The sequence below is a fragment of the Thalassophryne amazonica genome, chromosome 1 (genome assembly GCF_902500255.1).
Source record: "Thalassophryne amazonica chromosome 1, fThaAma1.1, whole genome shotgun sequence".
Classification (NCBI taxonomy): Eukaryota; Metazoa; Chordata; class Actinopteri; order Batrachoidiformes; family Batrachoididae; genus Thalassophryne; species Thalassophryne amazonica.
Window position 1 is genome coordinate 148887973 of NC_047103.1, and position 26342 is coordinate 148914314.

A 26342-nucleotide genomic window follows, 5' to 3' on the forward strand; every position below is an offset into this window, starting at 1 on the left:
ACAATTACATGCAATAAAAGTATAAAGTGAAGCATATGTCTTATTCTCTCACTAATCCAAGTCTTCAGCTTACACTTACGTCATGTCATCTCATGGTTGCTATAGCAATACCCACATCTCTGCTTGAATATTTCAGAAATGTCTCTGTCCACTGTCATTCAGTCAGAAATAGGAGCATGTGCATAGTCGAGCTCAAATGCACACCCTCTTCATCATCGATGTTTACTGCAAGACATCAGGGCTCAATAGCACAGTGTGTATTTGTGTGCATGTTTTGGTTTGAACCTCAAAAAGAATTTGCATATTGTTACTAATGGAGGTTTCTTAACACCATTTTTTGGGATGTTGATAAAATGGGCTTGGAATCTAAAAGCATCTCCATAAACACTAGATACAGCATCATAGTGACATGAGCCACTGTCTGACACACACACACACACACACAATAATTGGTAGATCGTGATTAGAGACTGTTAGCTTTCACAGACTGTTCCTCATTTTGAACTACAACTATATATTCAACATTTTCCATTTCTAATTTCTTGTTTTTGCACTGACTGCAAAAATCAGATATAGGGTTATATTATTGTAGCTAAGTGCACAACACTGACTGGCACTTGCTAGGTACCTGATGACCTTTACCTTGGCTTTGCCTTTTGAAATTGGTGGAGGATGTGGAATCACCATAGTAACATTGACCTTGATTTGCATTTTAACTAGGTTATAGGACCTGTGAATGCAAAATATTTTGGCTTATATGGACTGTATTGCCTGAGCTCTGCACACAAAATTTGCTGGTTCATGACTTCTTGTTTATCATTTCTTGGCTAGGTGGAGAACTGGTGCCCGCGCCTGCCCTGGAGGGCAAAGTCTTTAACTGAAGATATGGACAGGAGAGGACAGGTGAGAAATCCACCAAGTATTATTATGTTTAAGACATTATGCACAACTCACTGATTTGACATTGCAGCTATCATGTCTATCATCCATCAATTTTCAGTTGCTTATGTGGGTTGCAATCAAGACATTTTGGGCAGCCCACATCTTTCTGGTAACTCTTCTTGGGGAGGTCCCCAAGGCATTCCCAGATATGTAGCATCTCTAGTATGGGAAGAGAATTATTTATTTGAATGTCAGTTTAAAGTCATTGTTTTTATATACGCCAAATGTCAACAGCTAGCACCTTATAACACTATACAAAAGCTCTCCCCATGAACAAGCATGCAGCTACAGTGGCAATGAAAACCTTCCTTTAAAATAGAAGGATCTTTGAGCAGGTCAGACTGAGTGGGTTGTCAATCTGTATATTAAAATTCAAGTGGCCTCTGTGTAAGCGTGTGTGCATGCGTGCATGCATGTGTATGACTTTGATCACGGACAAACTGGAGAGAGCTGACAATTACTGTTATGTTTATGTATTTTGGGTCAAGGATGAACGGAGTGAAAATGAAAAGTTGAGAGGTCTAATATTTTTGGACAAATTACATATAACAGTGAACAATGGATGTTGATAATTACATTATGGACTTGCACGGCATTCCAAATCATTATAGAAACTTTGCATAATTTATTGACACCCTTGAAAATACTACCCAGTTTAGAGCCCATGGATCCCCACAGGCAACACTTTAGAATACTTTAACCAATGTATCAATGAATGAAAATGTCTGAAGGAAGACGTAGAACAATATTCAGGTCCTGACATAGTCGCCTCATCCGGTTCCTCTAAATGGCTTTTTGCAGTCATAATTTTGTTGTTTTGGTAACAACATTGTATGTTACTGTAGATGAAATTATTTAACAAAATCACCTGATAATATATTAGAACCAGGCGCATGTCACCATTATGACTACAACTATGCACTTGGAACAGTTATACTAAATTATCAATTTATTGGATGATATTTTTAAGACCATTTAAAATTATGAAGCACTTTTATAGCAGGTAGCTCACTGTGATAAGGAGTTGGGCTATCAATATGTACAAGCATAGTAGAGAAGCTTGACTCTTCGACTGGACTGGGTTGCTTGACGCGAGGACGTTTCGCTTCAAATCACAGAAGCTTCCTCAGCTAAAATTCTTGCTGTGGAAGTCTGACTTCTGTCTGACTCTTGTAGAGAAGAATAAAACAGAAGCCAACAAAAGCTGGAGTTTTAAACCTAACCAGACCCCTCCTACTGAGAGGCAGACTGCTATAGGCTAGTGACCAAACAATAGCTCTAATTAGCAACTATTTGCTCTAGTTAGCACACCTAATGACAGGACAGATGTCCCTCCAATGATGGGTTGGATGCCTTTCTGATGGCTCCTTTGATGACGTGAATGACTCATTACCATGAACAAAAGACTGAAACTGAGTACCCCATTGTAAACCGGGGATAAATTGTGTCTCAGACCCCCTCCCCGGTTAAGGCTGGGTTTCAAACGTTTCACAAAGAATGCCTCCTTGACCCCTCTCTCAAACCATTTCTTCTCTCTGGCTAATATTTTAACTTCCTTGTCCTCCAACGTACGGTTAGTGTCTTTAAGGTGGAGATGAACCACAGACTGAGGTCCACTGGCGCCCTCTCTGTGGTGCTGGTATAGCCTTTTGTGTAAAGGTTGCTTCGTTTCACCTATGTAGTGTTTGTTACAGATTTCCTGACATCTGATAGAATACACTACATTGCTCTGTTTGTAACTAGGGATCATGTCCTTAGGGTGAACTAATTTCTGTCTCAAGGTGTTAACCGGTTTAAAGTAAACTTGGATTTTGTGCTGTCTGAAGATCCTCTGTAGTTTGTCCCCTACTCCTGCTAAATTACACATTTAAAAAAAACTGGGACAGTGGTATGTTTACCACTGTGTTACATCACCTTTCCTTCTAACAACACTCAGTAATCGTTTGGGAACTGAGGACACTAATTGTTGAAGCTTTGTAGGTGGAATTCTTTCCCATTCTTGCTTGATGTACGACTTCAATTGTTCAACAGTCCAGGGTCTCCGTTGTCGTATTTTGCATTTCATAATGCGCCACACATTTTCAGTGGGCGACAGGTCTGGACTGCAGGCAGGCCATTCTAGTACCCACACTCTTTTACTGCGAAGCCACGCTGTTGTAACTCGTGCGGAATGTGGCTTGGCATTGTCTTGCTGAAATAAGCAGGGATGTCCCTGAAAAAGATGTTGCTTGGATGGCAGCATGTGTTGCTCCAAAACCCGGATGTACCTTTCAGCATTGTTGGTGCCCTCACAGATGTGTAAGTTACCCATGCCATGGGCACTAACAGCCCCCCCATACCATCACAGATGCTGGCTTTTGAACTTTGCGCTGGTAACAATCTGGATGGTCTTTTTCCTGTTTTGTTCGGAGGACACGACGTCCATAATTTCCAACAACAATATGAAATGTGGACTCATCAGAGCACAGCACACTTTCCACTTTGCGTCTGTACATTTCAAATGAGTTCGGGCTCAGAGAAGGTGGCGTGCATTTCTGGATATTGTTGATGTATGGCTTAAGCTTTGGACGGTAGAGTTTTAACTTGCAATTGTAGATGTAGTGACGAACTGTGTTAACTGACAATGGTTTCTGAAGTGTTCCTGAGCCCACGCGGTTAAGATCCTTTACACAATGATGTCAGTTTTTAATGCAGTGCTGCCTGAGGGATCGAAGGTCACGGGCATTCAATGTTGCTTTTCAGCCTTGCCGCTTACGTGTAGAAAGTTCTCCAGATTCTCTGAATCTTCTGATTATATTATGGACTGTAGATGATGGAATCCCTAAATTCCTTGCACTTGAATGTTGAGAAACATTGTTCTTATACTGTTGGACTATTTTTTTTCACGCACTTGTTCATAAAGTGGCGATCCTCACCCCATCTTTGCTTGTGAACGGCTGAGGCTTTTGGGGATGCTCCTTTTATACTCAACCATGACACCCACCTGTTTCCAATTAACCTGTTCACCTGTGGAATGTTCCAAACAGGTGTTCTTTCAGCATTCATCAACTTTCTCAGTCTTTCGTTGCCCTGTCCCAGCATTTTTGAAATGTTGCAGGCGTCCATTTCAAAATGAGCAAATATTTGCACAAAAACAAAAAAGTCTATCAGTTTGAACATTAAGTATCTTGTCTTTGTTGTGTATTCAATTGAATGTAGGTTGAAGAGGATTTGCAAAACATTGCATTCAGTTTGTATTTACATTTCACACAACATCCAAACTTCATTGGAAATGCTTCATCTGGGTTATCCCTGTCAACCCACCTGTAAATGTGTACTAGTCTCAGCTGAGGAAGTGTTCAAAGGGAGTTGCAGACTCGTGGAATTCACCCTCCAGAATCCAAGCCTAAGCACTGGCACCAGTGTGCCTCAGGGCCTACATAGGATGTACTTCTGTTTTGTGTGTAAGTGTAAAGAAGTTGAACTGAAGTGAAGATTTATTTTGAACATAAAAGAAAAAATGAAATAAAAAGGAGTGAGAAGAAGTCAAAACTTATCTAATCCCACCCCTTCTCCCTGTATGATTTACATATCAATCCCTGTTTCCTTAAAAAAATGCCATTGACAATAATAATAATAATAATAGCTACAACTAATAGTAACAGTAATAATGATACAATCATACAATTTTAGAAAAAAGACAAAAACATAAGGAACCCCACAAAACAAAACACAACAGAAAAGATAGACCCAATGAACATAAATAAATCCATAAACAAATACAGAAATAATCAATGTTTCCCATGAACACCTAGTAACGCTCACACTTCATCCCTGTATCCCATGAAAACACATTCCTTATATTTTGTTTAAATGTTTGGACACTGCTTTCACTCATTTAAAGACCTTCATGAAACTGCCTTGGCGATGTTACGGTATTTACCATGACAGCATTCAGCAGAGATTGACAGTGTTCCTGCTACTATCCTGTTCACTGCTCTGAACCAAAGCTGGAATGACAGGACCTGCAGACAAATCTGGAATAATGATCTTCTGTCCTTGCCAGTGCTACAGCTCACTCAAATCCTACTTAGAGCGTGTGTCTCTTCCACACAATCCACAGTATCGACGCTTGAATATACCCTCACCCTCTTTCCCTCAGCTGTGGGTGAATCAATATTAAGCACTCCTCATCTCCTCTCTGGATGCACCGACAGCACTGAGACCTCTGCGGCGGTGAGATGCCATTTGACAGGCTTTTGAGATTTTAATTCAGGCCCAAATTTTAATAGGTTCAGTCTGTGGAAGTGATTTCCTGTCGTGATGAGAGATGCTAATGCCTTGCAAAAACCTTGTTTCAGCCACCTAAGCAGCTGGTAATGGCACTGCGGTTGCTCTTTTGCTTTGTCTTTCTCACTGGCTCTGTCTGAGCTTATTGGCTCTTGCCCTTTGTGCACGTGTGTGTCTGTGCGTCCTCAAAAGTTTAAAATAGTTTAACCTCATTTGAGGTTAAATACTAGAATATCTGAATTTAGAGTTTTTAACAAGTTTATCTTCTCTCACAGTCTGATGACTGATTCAGCTCGCAGTGATGTCATCGTCTCTATAAAAGTAATGCTTGTTAAGTTTAAGACTGTGTTCATTCTACAAGACATGCTTTTTTATTTTGTTTTGCACCAGCAATGTTCTTAATAATAGTTATTGTTAATATGTAGACGCAATAAAAGGGGTCCACCAAATTTCTGTAGTTATGCAGAGCAGGTAGCTCAGGGGAATAAGGAGTTAGGCTATCAATATGTCAATGTGGGTTCAATTCCCGGTCACACTACCTATCTGTGTCCTTCAACAAGACAGTTAGTCTGCATTGTCTTAGTCCACCCAGCTGTAATTGGGTACCAGCTTTAGCTGGTGATGTCAGTCTGATGTCCCATCCAGAGGGAGTTGTAGACTCTCATCCACTTCAGGCTATGGAATTGAGATGTAAAGCCCAGAGTCAGTGGAACACACAGTCTATATGACTTACTGTTTCTTCTGCAGCTGCTGCTACTTTCAGGCTGTACAGCAAGATGTTTTTGTTTCATTCACCATAAGTATTGTCTTTCTGAATGAATGTTTTTAATTAAAAGTTTAATCTCTATTAGTCTTTCTCATGATTCACATGAATGCAGCCATGATGAAAGACATGTTTTTGGATAAACTAGTCCTGCACAGTCACTGTATTCTTTCTTGTCTCATATGCTTCTTTGCCATTTTGAAAGTAGGCTAAATACCGTGAGGCAAAAAGTATTTAGTCAGTCCCTGATTGTGCAATTTCTCCCACTTAGAAAGATGAGCGAGGTCTGTAATTTTCATCATAGGTATACTTCAAATGTGAGACACAAAATGAGAAAAAAAAATCCAGGAAATCACATTGTAGGATTTTTAAAGAAATTATTTGTAAATTATGGTGGAAAATAAGTATTTGGTCAATAATAAACTCAGTACTTTGTAACATAATCTTTGTTGGCAGTGACAGAGGTCAAATGTTTCCTGTAAGTCTTTACCAGGTTTGCACACACTGTAGCTGGTATTTTGGCCCATTCCTCCATGCAGATCTCCTCTAGAGCAGTGATGTTTTGGGGCTATCATTGGACAACATAGACTTTCAACTCCCTCAACAAATTTTCTATGGGGTTGAGGTCTGGAGACTATCTTGGCCACTGCAGGACCTTGAAATGCTTTTTACGGAGCCACTCCTTTATTGCTTGAGTGGTGTGTTTGGGATCATTGTCATGCTGGAAGACGCAGCAACATTGCATCTTTAATGCTCTCACTGATGGAAGGAGGTTTTGGCTTAAAATCTCACGATACATGGCCACGATCATTCTTCCCTTAACATGGATCATTCGTGACCAAATGCTTATTTTCCAACATAATTTACAAGTAAATTCTTTAAAAAACGTACAATGTGATTTCCTGGATTTTTTTTTTTTCTCATTTTGTCTCTCACAGTTGAAGTGTACCCATGATGAAAATGACAGATCTCTCTCATCTTTCTAAGTAGGAGAACTTGCACCATCAGGGACTGAATAAATACTTTTTTACCCCACTGTATGTATATTTCCGTTAGTGACTAGTCCAACAAAGGAGGAATGTGGAACGAAAGTGAGAGTATTTCGAGGTTTGTGCCAAAAGCATTTTTCTCATTTCCTGTTTTTGGGTTTTATGAACAAGTTTGTCCAGAATAGCAACATTCAAATGAAGTCAGTAAGCCATAGAGCTTGTTCTTACTGTTCACTGCACCCATTTTGTGGAACAGTCTGTCTCCTGAGATAGAACAGTCTGATTCTGTGGAGTCATTCAAATCCAGACTAAAGACCCATCTGTTCTCCCGTTAGTAACATATTTGTGTATGTGCATATTTGACAAATTCTTGTCGTATTTTGTTCACCTGATTCTTATAAGCAGTTGGTCAGCTCTCCGAGTCTGGTCTGCTTGAGGTTCCTTCCTCAAAAATGTCTGAGCGTTTTTGAGTACGTGCTTGCCCAGGCATGTTAGTGGGGTAGGTCTTACCCTTTTGAAGCACTTGGGGTGACTTATGATTTGGTAATATATAAATAAATTGAATTGAGAAGACAAAAGTGACGAGCAGCTTCAGCATGTTACTTGGCAGTGTAAAACAAGATTGGCACCTTTTGATTTCCTCTTCTAGGCGAGCTGAGAACAGTTTTATCCTACAGTGCCACCAACTGTCTGTGTTGGGCTACAGATGACAACTTGAAATGAGAACATTGAAGCATCACGATTGACCAAATTCTTGTGGAGCCAGTTGACTTTGTCCAGACAAAGCTGGCTCTATGTTTAAGGGAGATTTCAAGCATATGCATGATACTGGTTAGGGGTGTGTGGTATATGTGGTAGACTGTATAAATTTTATTAATTTGGCCTACAGTGGAGATTTGGACATGCCAGCCAATCGCAATAAGGCTTGTTGATGCAAGCACAAAGACCATGGTGCAGCAGTGCACACTTCAAGCTCTAAGCCAGTTTTTTAATTTTGTTAATAAGCTGACTATAATGTGAATGATTAATAATTTCCATGTTTTTTTCATGAATTTTATGGTCATATTTTGTGTGCGTATTTGTAGAAAGCCATAGTAAAATGTCTTGTTTCCTCACTCAGCTCCATCTTGGGGTAGGAAAAGCAAAGAAAAAAATACCCCTTCCCCTTTGCCATTACCGGAACCGCACGACCTAAGCCAGTCGGCATCACCAACTCACGTGTGGTGGTCTCTGAGGACTTTCTGGACAAAACGCCCACAAATGCAGACAAAACTAATGCTAACACTACCTCCAGGTGGACAGAAGCAGGAATGATAGTGTGAGGTTATTCAGTGTCTAAAATTACATGTTCAACACAAGTCAGAGATCTTGTTTTGGACAGGAATTGTTTTTCTGACTGACACGAATATAATTTGTGTGGTAACGTATTGGCATCTTTTGTACATAGTTTACAAAAAGCATTTCCTGCATTTTAATGTAAGTAGTTGTATATAACTGTTTTTTGTGGCGTGGTTGCTACATTTGTTCATATTTTTAAAATTTCCAGTTTGTTTGCATTCTACATTATAAAAATGGTGTTTGTGTTCATTTGCACTATTTTGCACCATAGAGTGCTGAGTTTTAATTTTGAGTATTGGGAACTGCTCGATAAATTTTTCCAAACTTACATTGTATCTGTTTTTTGTTTGTTATTGTTGTTGTTTTTATCTATTAATTTTTATCAATTTAGCTTTGGTAACAGACTACAGCCCATTCAGACACACTTCCATTATACTTTTCACACTTAAGTTTATATCGTGATATATACCGTTACCGTGATGGGATTCAGTTTATACCGCGATATTAATTTTAGGTCATATCGCCCAGCCCTAATGCTGCTGCAAATGCAGTTTCATATACCCACTGGAATTTGTTTTTCAGCCTATAACAGATTATATTTTCAGAGAAAATGATTCAATGCTGCACAGGGTTTTTTTTTTTTTTTTTGGAAATAGAACGCATGAACTGTTTACAGTTACAAATGGTTCAACATGTTTAACAGACATTCAGAATTTCAGAATTAATCAGTGTAATTAGTTTCACAATGTGCATTACAGCTACTTTGATCACTTATACCAACCTTTTAGTTTTTGGCTTGCCCAAAAACCTTGCCTTGGCTTTCTCTCTCAACCAGTTTAATTCATCTGGCCACCCAAAGTCATCAGATATAAGCATTAAGCTGAATAGACCTTTTATCCTTAAACATACAGTGCGTCACTTTGTCAAACTGAGGCATTTTATGTAATCAGTAGAACTCTTGTAGAACACTGTCCCTCTCGGAAAACACCCCTATGCCAATTTGGAAATTGCAGCAGTCAATAGATCAGTTCTTAAATTTGTTTAAGACATAACATCAGTAAAATAATGGTTATAAATTATTAAAGATAATGCACGAAACAATGGGATAACCAATTGAAAATTGTACAATATGTGTTGTTATTATATTTGATACTCTTTGGTGCATACCTGTAAGTTGTGAGGCGGTGCAAGTTACTGTTGTGCACAGAAAACAGAAGGTTCATGGTTCAAAGCCACCCATGCCCATTCTCCATGTAATGTCACATGTGGAGTTGTGTCAGAAAGGGCACCCGGTGTAAAACTGCCAAATCAATATTCAGATCCATAATGGATATGTTGTAGTGAGCCAAATTTAAAAAAAACAAAAAAAAACAAAAAACAAAAAGGAACTTCCTGCCATTTATAGATAAATTGTGTAAGTTTATACTGACTTTGCTCTCTCTCTCTCTCTCTCTCGCTGTCTCTGTCTCTCTCTCTGTCTCTGTCTGTCTCTCTCTCTGTCTCTCTGTGTGTGTCCAGGCGGAGATCCGAACCAGTTTTGAGGAGCTTTACCGGGTAATGTCAGAACGGGAGGAGTTTCGCTGGATGATGCTGAGGATTAAACGCATGGCCGAGCCATGGGTTAGCGCCATACGCTCACTTGCCGCCAAGCAGAACCTGGCCAAACGGAGGAGGAAGAAGGTGAAGGGAATAGCATGAATAGTTCACTGCAGAAAAGGAAAAATGAAGTGAGGTAGCTTTACATCAGACATTCTGTTAAAAGGTGCAGATTTTTTTTTTGTCTCTAAGAAAAAAAAAAGCCCCCTTTCTGATGTCTTGAAATACATTTTTTAAAGCCTGTTCTTTATTTCAGATGAGTGAAATATTCGTCTTTGAATAGTGCTCTTTGACTAAGGCTGGCTGTCACCAGTGAAAAATACAACAGTACTGTATATTGGAACAAATCTCCAAACAAACCTGCAGCAAAACACCAAGTTCCTCAACAGCAGTAACCATCCCATGTGTGTATTATTGTTTGCTTTTGTACAATACATTTTTCTCACCAATCAACTCAAATGGGTGAGGTGACACCACCTTTACCGACCCCTTCAGAATCGCCTTAGGTGTCTCAGTGGCTTCCCTCAGAAGTTTCCTTCATGCACAGTCACTCACTTTTGGATAACTGCTTCCTTCAAACGGATTTATCATACTGTTTGTATTTATTAATGATTGACGTCAATAACAACTAAGGCATATTCAGTGAATAACAGCTGAGGCATATTCAGTGACTTGAAAAAGTTCATGTATCTGCCCTGACTTGTCTCAAGAAAACTGGCTGTAAACATGATGATTTCTATTCAAAATAAGCTTCGTTAGTTTGTCAAATTAATTTTGTGCTGTGAAAATGGAGCTATTATTTAATTCCTGAATAGTGGGATATTTTTGTTAAACCCCTTGAATTAAAGCAGGCAGTCTGCACTACAAGAGTTTAATTATTTAATTTCAAGTCCACAGTGAAGGAAGCATGTGGAGGAATGCAAAACTCCACAAATTGTCATTGACAGATTTCTCCAGCCATATAGAGAAGATAAACCTTCAACTTTTGTGTTCAGAAAGAGAGGTCAAAATATTTTTCTGACACAGTGCTACAGTAAAAGTCCTTATTTCACACTAATTTGACACTATACTTTTTTCTTCTGTGAGGTCTTGGTTCACTTGGGACTCCTTACCAAGGAGTCCGGCTTCAAGATAGCTGAAAATGCCTTCAGCGGTGGACCACTGGGGGAATTGGTCCAATGGAGTGATCTCATCACCACACTGTATCTGCTGGGACATGACGTTCGCATATCGGCTTCCCTGGCTGAGCTTAAAGAGTCAGTATCAGATGTTATAATGTCTCCTGTGTTGGCGGTTCTCAAACGTGGTCGTTGTGTACCTTAGCTGTGCATGTGTTCCACATCTCCCTGCTCTGGTCACACCTGCCCCAGCTGTTTAGTTAGACACACCTGAGCCATCCAGTGAATTCCAAAACACACCCAGTCAAGTGGGCATCGCAGGGAGAAATGGAAAACATGCAGAGCAGGAGTCAGGTTGGAGCCATCTGAAGTTCTTATTTAGACATTGAGTGTCTGAGAGCAGGAACCTTATTGGCATTTTTATCAAATGAAACAGTCACATTGCTTGGCTTACACCTCAGTTGTTTAAACTGAGGCTGATGCTTGCAGATAATCAGTCACACATGAAAAGCAACGGTTGATGGTAAATGACTAATTTAAACCTTTATCCAGGATCTGATGGGGCGCATGCAAACTGTAACGTTTGCAAACATATTTTTGCAGCCTTGGTGTTCATGCTGCAGGTAGGTGATAAAAATGAAGCACAGATCTGCTTTTGCCCCTGTGGTTGCCATTTGGGGTAAAGCAGCTCTGAGATGGGGATGCAGCGATGTCCATCACCAAGCAATGCATGCTTCCCATCATGACCTAACTTATTGTTTAAAGACTGAAACACTTCTACATGTATATGAAATGACTATGTTGCATCTGTATCTTGTTGACGTGACACACTTTATAAGGTCTTTTACTCCACAGTTATGACCGTTATTGTGCCCCTACCAACGGCTTAAAACTGATTGTGGTGTCTAATGTTTCTCAGGATCATGCGCAAGGTTATGGGAAACAAGTCCAGCTGCCCCACTCAGGGTGACAAAATTGTTGAGCTCATCTACATTGATATTGTGGGCCTCACCCAGTTTAAGAAGACACTAGGACCGTCCTGGGTCCACTACCAGTAAGTACACTTACATTTAGTAATTTTGCCACAGCAACAATGCAGTAAATGTCAGTCATACGTCTAACAATTTCTCTGACACATAACACAGAGAAACATGACTTTGATGTATTTATTCAAACAAGATATATGTGAGGGAAATCAAACACCAGCACGGCAAGGAACATTTTCAAGGGTTATGTTTGATTTGGGACAAAACTGCTGACTGATGTACAGTAGAATCGTTGATTACGAGGTATGTTGGATCAATCCAGAAACATTTGTCTGTCTGTTCATTCTACAACTCTGAGGTACATTGGTTCATTTCTACCAATCTTGCAGTGTGCATGTATATTTGTGGCAGAATTGACTTTCAGGAGGATTGTTTTGGTAAAGGTGAAGGTCACTGGGTAAAAGGTCAAATTTTGTATTTTTAACTTAAATTGAATACACCACAAAGACAAGATATTTCATGTTCAAACTGATAAACATTATTGTTTTTGTGCAAATATTTGCTCATTTTGAAATGGATTCAACTGAATATAGGATGAAGAGGATTTTCAAATCAGTGTATTCTATTTTTATTTACATTTCACACAACGTCTCAACTTTATTGGAATTGGGGTTGTGTGTGTGTGTGTGTGTGTGTGTGTGTGTGTGTGTGTGTGTGTGTGTGTGTGTGTGTGTGTGTGTGTGTGTGTGTGTGTGTGTGTGTGTGTGTGTGTGTGTGTGTGTATACACGTATATTAGGGGTGTAATGATACACAAAAATCACAGTTCGGTACGTACCTCGGTTCTGAGGTCATGGTTCATTTCATTTTCGGTACAGTATGGGAACAAAATGCAAAACCAAAATTTGCTTGTTGTTTAAACCAACAATTTATTGTAATTTTATACAAACAGGAAAATAAAGTAATTGCAAACTGCTGCCTGGTAATAAGTTAAAATGTTCTCAAATAAATGACAAATGTATGAAATATTATAAAAAAAAAATACATTCCTAGTAAACAGCTTTTAACAAAACCTTTCCACAAGTAAAGACCAGCACAACAGTTCCAGCTTGAAGCCCTGTTCAATTTTATTCAATCTTCATATTTTTTGCCAGAAAAATTAACTTGTCCAAAACTGTCACACACTAAGGGATTTTTTAAAAAGAGAATTAATGTTAAAGAATCCCTTTACTTTTGTACAATTTATTTTCTATCTCTTTCTATTAAATGTTTGTTTAATGCTTGTTAATATATCTTTTTAATTAAAGTTTTGAAAACAAAAACATTGTGGAAGATGCAAAAAAGTGAGTAAAACCACCTTAAAAATATTTAGAACCACAAACTTGATTCTTGGTTTGTTTTTTGCCATTAAAATTGGCCATCACTTGTTAAAATAAAGTAACTTCTCAAGGCCAGGGCTTCTCAAAGTGTGGGGACTATTTAATCACAGCGCAGCAAATGAGGTCAGTAGGCTGAGCGAGTCCAAGTGAGGAGGATTGTAGATATCCCTCTCAGTGCTTTACAGGCTGCGGAGGAGGGGGAGACCCGCTGCCGCTCGGTGACAACAGAGACTTTCACTGTCAGTCAGCAAACATCAGAAAAGTCTTCGGTAACGCCAGGAAAGGTAGTTAGATTTGTCGGTAGTTGCTTTTGAGAAAATACGTCGTAAAGAGGGTTTGGAAAGTCGCCAGATTTAGGGAGAAAGTTAAGTTGGCAACACTGAATGTAAACACACGCAACACAAACTCACCCGTTAACAGCCCTGTACCGAACGTCCCGTACCCAAAGGTTCAATACAAATACATGTACCGTTACACCCTTTATACATATAATGCTTGGTGGTACCCAGTAGGAAACCATTCACAAGATTCAGCAGGCTTTTGTCAATGATGCAGTGAGCATTAGAGTGGCATAACCGCTTCAAAAATAGGCTCACATCAGTAGAAAGTGAATCATGTTCACAGGCTGTCCACAAGCCAAAATGACTAAGTGATACAGACCAAAAAAAACAGAGTTTGGTCGTGAATGGCTGTTGTCACCATCTAAGAATTTACAGATGAGGTGGGGATAAGCCCAGGTTTGGTACATTCCATTTTGATGGAGGATTTGGGCATGGAGGATTTGAGGATTTGCTGAAGCTGCTAACGACAAAGCAGAAGCAACTGCATGTGGAAGCTTCGCAGGACATGCTGGAATGTGGTAATGTATGTCAGTTGTTAAAATCAATAAGGACGTGATTTGTATTGGCCAAGAAGTGTCCCCAGCAACATGTTTAACCTTTGTGTTTTGCTAATTGCATTAGTTTAAATCACAGTCTTGGTTAAAATTCGATAAATCATTCAGGCCTTGCTCAGTCTCTCACAAATGCTTTTTGGGTGAAGCTTTTTGTTGTCTGGCAGTTAGTGGGACAGTCAGTCTATTTTGTACATGTGTATTAATACAATTTCCCAAAAGGCTGAAAAGTGGCATCTGTTCATGATATTTTTGTCCCACTGCATCAATACTCCATCTGACTGTTCCACTGAGAAATCTGGATAAGGCCTTTCTGGTGTGCCTTCGAAGCCTTCAAATGTTCCAGCTGACAGGAAAAGCCAAGAAACAATAAGTCTGGGGCACTAATGGCACTCCTGGTTCCTCCTGCCTGTCACCAGGTTTTGTTTGTCTGAGACATAACACCTTAAACTACATCCGCTTCCCTTGTGCTAGAGGAAATCACTTCAGCTTTAGTCATAATGTAGAGCCCAGATACTGTTATTTGAAAAGCCATTGCTGAACATGAATGTCAGAACATTTACGTGTGCTTTTACGGTGGTTTTTAAGGTGTTTCTGTGACTTAAAGTAACCTGGTTCTTCTTTCTGTGTACAGCCTTATTAACTTACTGTGTTTTTTTTTTAATGTTACAGTGGGGCCTCTCTCCCAAGCCAATCCACAGTATTGCTGTCTTGACTTAACTGGTGTTTACTGAGAGATCAGAACAAACTTTCTAAATTTGAATACATAAATTACCAGGTTGTTTTGTAATTTTTTTTGCTGTTGCAATGTATTTGTATTAATGTAGGTAATATTACAGTTGAGTTTGTGAAAAGTATTATATTTTTATACTGTGTAGAGTTTTTGCAACTAAATTTGTGAAATCAAAAAAAAAGTTGATGGACATCATAGCCAGCCTATACACAGGATGCCTTAGGGAGCAAGGGTAGAATGTGAGCTTTTCACAGTGAAAACTGGTGTTCATCAATGCTTGCCTGGACTGGGTGTTGTGACTTTGGTGCGAGGAACTGTTTGCTGATGTTGACAATGTGGACAATGCTGTGATCTTTGTGGAATTAGTGGATCCCTTTATTGCTGCATTCGAGGGGCTGAAAGACGAATCTAAATGTCTGGATTTACGAAGGTCGTGGATCAAGACTAATGCCCTGTTTACACCGGACTAAGACCTATATAAGATCTACAAGATCATGACATTTTGTCAAGTCTCGCAAGTTTTGGCTGGTCTGTTATTTGCGTTTACACCAAGCTTGCATTGAGACTGAATTGTGCGAGTGAAAAATACGTTAATAGCTGTGATCGTAGATTCAACCCCATGCAGAGTCAGTTGAGTCTATTACGACCCATAGGATCGAGATGAGAGATGTGAGAGTTTATCAAGACTGATTATGAGACCCACATATCTGTTAACTGGTCGCACAACTTGTGCAAATGTTTTAAACAGTTCAATACACTAGCACACTTGTTGGAGACCAATGGAGAGTGATGGCAACCAAAAGGGATCTTTTTTCCAACCATGGACATCCAATTGTGACCAGCCTGTAACCCCAGTGTGAGACTAACGGTGAGCAGAGGCTATTTTTCGATCGCAACTCTGTCGTGGACTCTGTAAATGGGGTGTAATGGCCTGGTCACACAGCATACAATTCCTGAACGAAGGGAAAATTAAAAAAAAAAAAAAAAAGAGAAAAGAAACCAAAGCTAACGTTGATCTCAGCGCTTTAAACGAAACGCGCCTGGAGCCTCTGCTGGAGCAGTGTGTGTATCTATGCGTTCCAGGACTTGGTGGTGGGATGGAGCTCTGTAGTGCCTGAGTCCTGGAAAAGCTGTAAAGAGAAGCGTGTGATCCGACCCACTGTGGAGATCTGTGCCCATGTCCGTGGATCCTCCTGCTCTGGTTCCTCGTCCAGAACAAAAGAGGGATCATCTCCATCATCAGAATCCTCACTGTCTGGTTGGAACTCTGACGACACGCTGCGCGCTCAGTCTTGCTCCAGCTGAGGAAAAAAAAACCCTGAAGCACTAAACATTCATAAGACGCCTCATTTTTACAAAAAAAACACAACCACACTAACCACACATGCTAAATACTCCACCAAAATTATACACACTGCAAACATGCCAAATATTTCTCAAATTTCCCAAATACCAAAACTCTAATCGCTGTCTGTACACCCGAAGTACGCATGTACTCAGCATTTTTCGCATTGTTGCATTCGTATATTTGCTTGCAGCTGTGTACATTTTCTTTTAATGAATGCGTTGTCATGTGTAGCCCTTGCTGCACTCCTGCCTTTGTTGTTGTTGTTGTTGTAGTTGTAGAAATGAGCTCCGTTCTCAAAAGAGTAACGCAAACGGCACTCAGGTTTGAAGATGTACAGCATGACACACTGCTTCCTTGTCAGGGCTGGGAACATCCTATCGCAAAGTTCAGAGTCCTTTGGTGCCCCCCCCAAAAAGAAGTAGAAAATATTGCCATTTTAAGTCACAAGCTTAAAGCTGTCCATCTCAGAGGGAGAGAGGGAGGCAGGCGCTCACAAACCGGCTTTCGTACTGTGTGAAAACATTCAGCTGGTCAAACGAACTCAAATTAAACGCCAACGTTACAAAAACTAAGCAAATGATAAACTGCCAAGAAAGACAGCAAAACGAAATATGGACAAATTGAGGTTTTCTGTGGCATTCGTTCAAATTTTTCAACAGTTTAAAAATTCTGACAAAGCGCCAGCTGCAGGAACAAAGCTGCACAAAGGTTAAACTAGGCCAACGAAAGTTAACGAAAGTCCACATTTCTTGTTTTGTTTGGGCTTCGTTGCCATTCGTTAAGTGCCGTGTGACCGGGCCTTAAGCCGTGGTCACAACCCGCCGTACTTGCACGTGCGTGCAGTCTACTTGCAAAAACATGGGCTAAATTTGGGGCTCAGTACGAATTTAGGAGCACGCAGACACGCCGTAGAGGTTTTAGTGCATGCAGAACTTTCGCTGCGGTCAGGCTGCGGATTCACCAGCAGTACAGATGACGCACGTTGTCCGTACTGCCTCAGTACGGATTCAGAGCAGCACATTTTCATTCAATTACTATTGAATTAACCAAATCCGTATGTAGGCAGTACGGATTACGGCACTCACCACATACTATGGAGGCCGACAGACTTGCATGCACAACGCAGCTTCTCACTTGAACTTGGACTTTATTTCCAAACGTCAGCAACACACACTCCACAGCTTCAGTCTGTTAACTAGCTGTAACTTTTCGAGGCAAGTAAACACTCGTACAACTGACCGCTGCAGGCTGGACATGCTCATGCATCGCCGACGCCGAAAAACACCTGCCGCTCCGGTCCCGCTCATATAAAAGAAAAGCGACCCCCCCCACACACACACACACACACACACACACACACACACACACACACACACACACACACACACACACACTGCTTTATTGTCAGCTCTCTTTATCGTTACACTCCTAGAGACGTGCGTTGAACGTACTCCCTCCCTCCTCTTGCTACTGCCTCCGTACGTTTTCACAAAAACGTAGTGGCCGTGGCATCCGCAGAAAACGTACGGCGAAAAAAAACGCACGGTGGGTTGTGACCGGGGCTTTAAAGGAGACCTGCATTGAAAAAAATGCCTTTAGAGACCTGCATTGAAAAAAATGCAGTCAGATTTTTTGAACAAAAAATGACTTATTTACACATGAGATCCTTCTGAATGTAGTAAAGTAAATCTGCAAGCCCAGATCTGTCATTCAACGGAGAAATCTTCATTTGAAAATGACAAATTTACAGCTAACACTTAGCCCTCCGCAAATTGTCCCTCTCATCATGGACGCTGCCGAGACGTCACGGACAAGACCCTCTCCCAGCATGCATTGCGCCAATTGTAATTTGTGGATTTACGTCAGTTTGCATCTGCACCTTTTTCTTGTCTTATACAGAGGGATCTACTTTTTTTAAAACTTCATATTGTCTTGCGGCACATTTGGTGAGTACACATTTCTTTTATTTGTGCTTGAAAATTATTTTGGTGGACTTTTTCATACGCCTGTTCGATTGAGTGGTGTTGCAATGAAAATCTACTGTCTTTCGCCTCTGGTACCATCGCGGGATATGGAGGCGAGCCCCGCAAAGAATCCCAGTCATTAAAAATATATAAACCTCTCTGAGCATCCATGGAGCTCTGGGGCTCCAATTGCCGAGACATGCGGTGCTGTGGATTTTGCCGCGAGAAGTCTGTCCTTGCAGCAACAGGTGTACCGGCGCTTCGCATTAAAACAGCGAGCGTAATCTCAGGACTTGTGCCAAGTGTGCTGCAGCTCCATTCAGTAGACAGAGAGGTGATGCCGGTGTTGTGCGCTGAATCTGACACACCGGCTGCAAAGCAGACACGGGCGGTGTGAGTGGCCCGTGTCGGCGGTTAACGAGCTCGTTAATGAGCCCGCAGACTTAATAAGCGCAGCGGAGGCAGAGAGCGGGAGAGGAAGAACGGCGCCTGCTGTCGATGTCGTTGCTGATCTGAGCACACAGATCTGTATCTCTCATTCATTGCAGCTTACTTTTGGATGTTGAAACCAGGACGTGTATAAGTAACATTACTAACAGATAAAATCAATTTCAATGCGGGATCGGACTGAAGGCGGGAGCGCGTCGTCTTGTCCCTGATGTCATGGAAATGATACGGCTGTACAAACTGTTTTCACAGAGGGCTAAATTTTAGCTGCAAATTTGTCATTTTTAAACGGATTTCTCCGCTGAATTACAAATTTGGGCTTACAGATTTACTTTACTGCATTCACAAGGGTCTTATAAATACATATCAGCTATTTCTTTCTGAAATCTGACCATTTATTTCAATGCAGGTCTACTTTAAGATCCAGGGTTTGCATGAGTTCTTGGACTTGGCCATCAGAACTATATCATTATGTGATGAAAGATTAATTTGTTGATGCATTCACTTATCTCTACAGTGACATTCATGTCTCTTAGTCCTTGGCCTTTAGGGTGAAGGTGATGCTTGGGAAGAGTTTATGGAGTCATGAGGTTGCTGTACACAGGTGTTTGGCAATGCCAATATCTTTGCAGGAGAAAGAAGGTCCAAGTCTTTAGAGTCATGCTGCTTCCAGTTTGACTGTATGCTTGTGAGACTTGAAAGCTAACCATTGGCCAAGGCAATGACTAGATGTCTTTGGTATTGGGCCTCTTCAGAGGATTTTTTGGTACCACTGGAATGATTATGAGCACTTACTGAGGGAAAATCTGGTGCAAAGTATTGCTTGCACTGTAAAGTAACATCAGTGTGTTTCTCAGTGCATGATCAAACACACAGGTGCCTCGATGTTGAAGTCCCTAGTAGCTGGAGAACACCAAGGGGACGCACACACCTGGCTATGACAGATAGATGGTTGCTTTTGAAAGATGGGGGTCGTTTCATGGTGTGGTGGATGTGGCGTGAGCACATGCTCCCAGACTTGACTTATCTATCTCTGTACCTATATTTGCAAGCCTACATAGTTTTATACAGTATTTTTAATGTTAAAGACAACCAAAAGTCTGGCAGGCTTGCTTGTGATTAATATCTTTTGTTGTTGGCCTTGGCTGCTGGCTATCTCTCTGTCTCACTATTTTTCATACTCTTCTGGAGGAATGGGAATTCTGAGCTATTGTTTGGGTATGAACCACAGACAGTATGCCCAAATTGTTCTGTTTCATTTAATCCTTTCATCCAAAAATGTAATCAGACAGCCACAGTGCACATTCATCTATGTCAGCAAGGTGCCAGCAGGGGTCAAAATACATTTTTTAATCTACTTCCACTGGTGCTAGTAACAAAAAAATTACTTGCACCAAAAAAAGTTACTTGCACAACCAAAAGTCAGTCTTATATCAGCCTTAAAACTCCTCCTCTGATGTGTCATACTCTTCCTCTCTGGGAAGAGTTTGAGGGGAGAGCGGCAGCAGCAGCAGTGGCAGACAGTTTTTTTTTTTTCTTCACGTGCGAGCGTGAACGAATCCTCCGTGAAGATTATTTTATTTATTAACTACACAGATGTATAATAAAACAAATGGTGACTGGTTTATAACACAATGATGACAGAGTTTGAGGGAAGAGAGAGCGAGGAACCGCAGCGGCAGCCAGTTTTTTTTTTCTTTTTTGTTTACATGTGCGAACAGGACAGGAGGTCCTCAGACTGGAGCTCCTGCAGCAAATAATGAACCTCACCGAATTGGGAACGTCTTATGAGAACCCAGGGACAGCGCTGCTGGCGACGTTTGTGAGCTTTCCACAACAAATAGAGCACAGCAACTCGCTTCGTGTGTGAGAGTCATAAAATGCAGGGAAGACGAAGTCAGCACACTGGAAATTGTTTTTTTTTCCTTATTTATTCCTGTATTGGTTCATTCTACTGGTGCTTATAGTTGATAAAACTTGGATAAAGTTACTTGCACCAGTGCTAGTGCAGTATAAAATTATGTGGGTCAGTTAAGTGACCCAGTTAAAGGTTCCAGGAAAGGGTTTGCTGTCAATGGATACAAAGTGGCTTCCTTTTAAACATATTCACATGTTTGTTTAATATTTTTCTTAATAATTGGCTTCAAATTTCATCTCTAAATTCTAATCAGATTTATTAACTTAGTCTTTAAGCTTTATCTCTCTCTTTTAATGTCTCATGAGTTAGTAAGAATCGTGTCTATAAATGAACTTATTTAATCACTGTCCACAAAAATGCCATTAAACTGTTCATTTCTTGTATACCATCCATCCATCCATTTTCTTCCGCTTTATCCTGAGTCGGGTCGCGGGGGCAGCAGCTCAAGCAAAGCTGCCCAGACCTCCCGATCCACACACACCTCCCCCAGCTCCTCCGGGGGAACCCCAAGGCGTTCCCAAGCCAGCCAAGAGACATAGTCCCTCCAGCGTGTCCTGGGTCTTCCCCAGGGCCTCCTCCCGATGGGACATGCCCAGAACACCTCTCCAGCGAGGCGTCCAGGGGACGTCCGGAAAAGATGCCCGAGCCACCTCAACTGGCTCCTTTCGACGTGGAGGAGCAGTGGCTCGTCTCCGAGCTCTTCTCGAGTGACCGAGCTCCTCACCCTATCTCTAAGGGAGCGCCCAGCCACCCTGCGGAGGAAACTCATCTCGGCCGCTTGTACTTGCGATCTCGTTCTTTCGGTCATGAGCCTAATCTCATGACCATAGGTGAGGATCGGAACGTAGATTGATCGGTAAATTGAGAGCTTTGCCCCCCTACTCAGCTCTCTCTTCACCACGACGGTCCGATACAGCGACTGCATCACTGCAGATGCTGCACCGATCCGTCTGTCGTTCTCACGCTTCATCCATCCCTCACTCGTGAACAAGACCTAGAGATACTTAAACTCCTCCACTTGAGGCAAGGACACTCCACCGACCTGAAGAGGGCAAAGCACCTTTTTCCGGTCGAGAACCATGGCCTTGGATTTGGAGGTGCATTTCTTGGCATTTCTTGTATACTTGGTTCATTTTGTGTTCAGAAGGAAACCTTTGGTCAATTGTATTGTGAATTCAGACTTTCAGATCACAGACTGATTTAATTAAATTGAGACTAAGTCATTTGAGACTGATAAATTAATGAATGTTTAAATTAAAGTACCTATGCTATAAATAGGTGGTGCCCCGAGTAATAATTAAATAATAAGTATTAAACCCTAAATTGTTAATTATTTTGGTGACTCATCAGATGGGGCCTAACCCAGTCTAATTCAATTTGGGAGTTTTGACTCATCAGATGGGGCCTAACCCAGTCTAATTCAATTTGGGAGTTTAACTGCTTACTCACTACACCAGGGGTGGCCAAGTTCGGTCCTCGAGAGCCACATTCCTGACGCTCTTAGTTGTCTCCCTGCTCCAACACACCTGAATCCAATGAAACTCATTAGCAGACTTTTAATGAGCCTCTCATTGGATTCAGGTGTGTTGGAGCAGGGAGACAACTAAGAGTGTCAGGAATGTGGCTCTCAAGGACCGAACTTGGCCACCCCTGCACTACACTGTCAAAAGCCATGGACCCATACTGCCTAGAGAAAATTCTGTTGATGGATTTTTGTCACATCCTTTCTCTAATGATTAAAGTTGAGATTTATGCAGTGTAGGTCTCATTTGGAAAGGTGTTCTTTACTGTATCTTTCTATTAGATTAGATAGATATACTTTATTCATCTCACAATGGCGAAATTCCATTTACACTCCTCCAGTTACCTCAGACAGCAATTAGTCCACAATTATTACTTGTTTACCGTAATAATGGCACGCATCAGAATTAAAGGCAACACATACACATTTGACATTGTTTATGTGCACTAAGTTTGAAGAAGTCTGTTATCTAAATTGAGGCAAGTGGATGAAGGCCACGCAGCAACTCTGATTTGCGCTGCCCATCAGCTTGGGGGGGGGGGGACGTGGGCTTGCAGCTAAAACTGCACCGCCCCCGCTGAAGGGAAAAGGAATGACGATAAGCAGGCACCGGAAAGGGTGGGTGTTGATGGGGGAAGGAGGGGGTAGAAAGGAGGGAATGGAACATGCTTCAGTCCTGTGAAAAGCAGTTTATTGTCTTTGTGAGATGAGATAAGAAACAGCCAATGTTCCCCAGGCCGAAACAAATCCCTCTGGAGGAGACAGTCGGGCAATTTGACCTTCAGGCTTGATAAGCCTGTAATGTTATTGCTACAGCAGTGAAAAACACTTTTTAACAGTTCCACTTGCACAACCAAATCCCAAGTATGAATTAAGAATATTCCCAATTATGAATTAAGAATATTTACCGGCCTCTGAAATCTTCAGCTTCAACTGCAAGGCACGCATCTGCTCCAGGATGTGATCCAATCTGCGTCTGAGTTCAAGAGTCATCGCAGTCTGAGAATGCACTGCCTTGCCTACCTCATTAATCATGACGGACAAGCAAGGGGCCGTGGTTCTTGATGCCGCTGTCTTGCCAATTTTCCGGTAGATCAGGGCAGCACATAAGCCAAAAAGTACCAGCCCTGCTACCATAGGACCAAAAATGAATAAATCCTCGACGTCCTCAATGGAGAAAGACGCCAAGCATGCAACACGCCAAGATCCCCAGGAGTCGAGGACATAGCCAGCGGGATATGTTCCATCTGGGCAGGTAGGATCCTCCGTTCCTGACCTTCTTGTAGAAAAAATGGTGTCAATAGCATTCAGTGACCAGCTGATCAATTCCATGGTTAATCCAATAGTAGTCCAATAGATCCAGAATCCAATATAATTTGAGGAATTCACAGTCTGGTGAAGTAGGGACTTGAAGGTTAAAGGCAGAGAACAGAGATAAGGGAGAGTGGAGGAGATGCGACCGCCCTCGTCGGAGTCCCAAGCTGAAGCTATCTTTTTTACTGACGATAGTGTGATTTATTCATCGGTTTGTATAGTTTTGTAATCAGAAATTGCTCTTGTATTTATCTGTAAAAGGAACTTCACACCATCTTACAGCACAATGTTAATGGAAATATGCAATGTTGTTTTACAGGTCTATAAGTGCACAAAATAACTAACAACTAGCAAGTACACTGGAACGTGGCATTGCCACACTAGCCATTGGCAGCTACTCTGGGAGTTTGTTAATAAATGCAATGGATCATGATGCAACAATGACTCCCAGGCACAGATACCAACCAAAACAGAGTAAGGTTAGGATGATTTGACAATGTTCCTGTATAGCTGTAATGCTGTGGTAGGCCATTTTTGTTTTACAAACCATGTAGCACACCTTATTATTTGGTCTCTATTTAGAGAACTCCCACACTTTGTAGATCAAGATCAGGGTTTTTGGAATGCAGTTTCCCTTTCAGCACGCTTGGGAGCGAGAGCTGGTATCATTAAAAATAAATGTAGACAGAGTGATACATCGATGCATTCCAGGCAAATCGACATATATTTGTAGCTGATCTATTACATTGACGTGTCATTTCAGCCCCAAATATTAATCACAGCTGGAGCGATGCATAGTCTAATGCCAAGCTGTATAAAGCATATAATTCAACTTGAACCAATGTACAAAACACATGAAAATCAATACTTAACTCACCTTCAGTGGGAGCCCTGAGCCTGATTTCTCGAAACTGGAGGAATGACAGGTGCAGTTTTTTTTGTTTGTTTGTTTGTTTGTTTACATCTTCTCTGCTGCAGATCAAGTCTTGTTTTAGTGAGTGTCGGAGTAGAACATCCAGTCTCACACAAGGAATACCATTGTGGCCAGTTCTGGGTGTTCTCCTTTCATATTAATCCTGACCAATGGGATAGATTGGGATGTAAATAAAATCTTTAGTTCTGTATTTCTTTTCTTTTTTGTTTCTTTTTTTAAACTCTAGTAGTTATGGTGGTTTGGAAATAAAAAGTTTATGTGTTCATTCATTCCCACTTATCTGAATGAACGTTCACTGCCCATGGTACTTTTTTCTGCAGACCCAGTAAAAAAAAAAAAAAAAAGTTTCTTGATATTCTCATTCATTTTTCTTTATTTGTGAAGGGACTGTGCCAGTTCATGTAAATCGCCATACAGCAAAGTTAACAAGCCAGATTATAGCCATCGGCTATTTTCCATCTGTTGTGCCTGGTAGATGTTCCACAGCATGTTTTTGATTGTGGGAGGAAACAGGAGCGCCTGGAGAAAAAACCCCATGCAGACATTGGGGAGAGCATGCAGATTCCACACAGAAAGGGCAGGAAGCAATCCCACAACCTTCTTGCTGTGAGGCATCAGGGCTAACCGCTAAACCGTTTGCTCTCGTTAGCCAGCTAAAGTCATTGCCACCAAGTCTTTGACGACAAAAATTTAATAAAAAAAAATTTGAAGTCCAACACCTCTGATATTTTTGTCCACCATCTTTGGAGACTCATGGTCAAAATTTTGTGACTCATCGCTGTACTGACAGCAACTCCGAGATTCACCACGCAGTCAACACTTACCAGATAAATTTATTGCATGAAACCTTAACCCGTGATCTGCTAGATGTGGCATCATGAAACACTTGTCAAACCCTGGGTACTCCTTAATGGCTGGGATGACTATGTTCACTCTAGCGTTTGTATATCTCTCTGTCTTTGACCCAGATGTGACCGCATCGGTAAAGTGTTTTTATTGTTTCACAGATTTAATATTTTAATCAAATGAAAGTGATTTATTCAACATTTCACTTATGGATGAATATAAATTTTCTTGTGATATGTAATATAGTTTGATGTTTTCAGGAAAATAAATAAAACAAGCAGGACAGTGCAGTTATTTTCCTCCCGTACTTCATATGGGTTTTGGTAGCCTGGTTTGGCCCAGTCCACGGCCTGGTGCCTGTCCATGGCCTGGGGGTTGGGGACCCCTGATGATGACTAGACAACTTTGGTACAAGGTTTTGTCTGATAGTCCTTTGGTACCTGTGGAACTACGTTTTGTCCAATGAATGATTACTTAGGCATTACACAGATGAGGATTATCACTTGCATTATGAGCGAATGTCAGCTACGACATCTTAGCTATGTGGGGCATTTCTCTGTGGATGATTCGGTACGGCTCTGCCTCAGTGTTGAGGACCCCAATGGATGGAGAAGGTCAGGGGGACACTCAAGTTTCGACTTTCGGTGGCAGATAGTTATTTTCAAGAGGTGGGGATGGATTGTCTGCCTGGGTGGTTGCCATCCAGGATCTGGTGCAGCTCCATGACATGGTGGATGCAGCAGCACTAGTGCATGCTTCCATATTTTACCTATACACTCTGGGATTCAAGGACTTGCCAATGCCAGCAAATGGGGTCATTTTGTCCAAAAGGCTCTGACTTGATTACTGAAAATAGTTTATTTGGCTTCACAAATTGATTTTTTTCAAAAAAGAAAGAAAAATCTTGCCACAGTAAAATTAGTGAGAGGTAAGCCCCCCAACGAGGTTTCAACTGTGAGATATTATTATTATTTATTGTACTGTACTTTTGACGGTGAGATATTATTAGTATTTATGGTAGGTGTCACCCTGAAAACAAAACTTTC

General features: G+C 41.1%; 1 protein-coding gene across 1 annotated transcript in view; it reads left to right on the forward strand.

The window, feature by feature from the left end:
* mgat5 (alpha-1,6-mannosylglycoprotein 6-beta-N-acetylglucosaminyltransferase) overlaps positions 1-26342 on the forward strand; it is a 160469-nt gene that overhangs the window by 77008 nt on the left and 57119 nt on the right. The window contains exons 5-8 of the mRNA XM_034175756.1: positions 832-903; positions 9820-9981; positions 10984-11153; positions 11935-12069. Coding sequence (XP_034031647.1) covers positions 832-903; positions 9820-9981; positions 10984-11153; positions 11935-12069 — 539 coding nt within the window. The remainder of the gene's footprint in view (positions 1-831; positions 904-9819; positions 9982-10983; positions 11154-11934; positions 12070-26342) is intronic.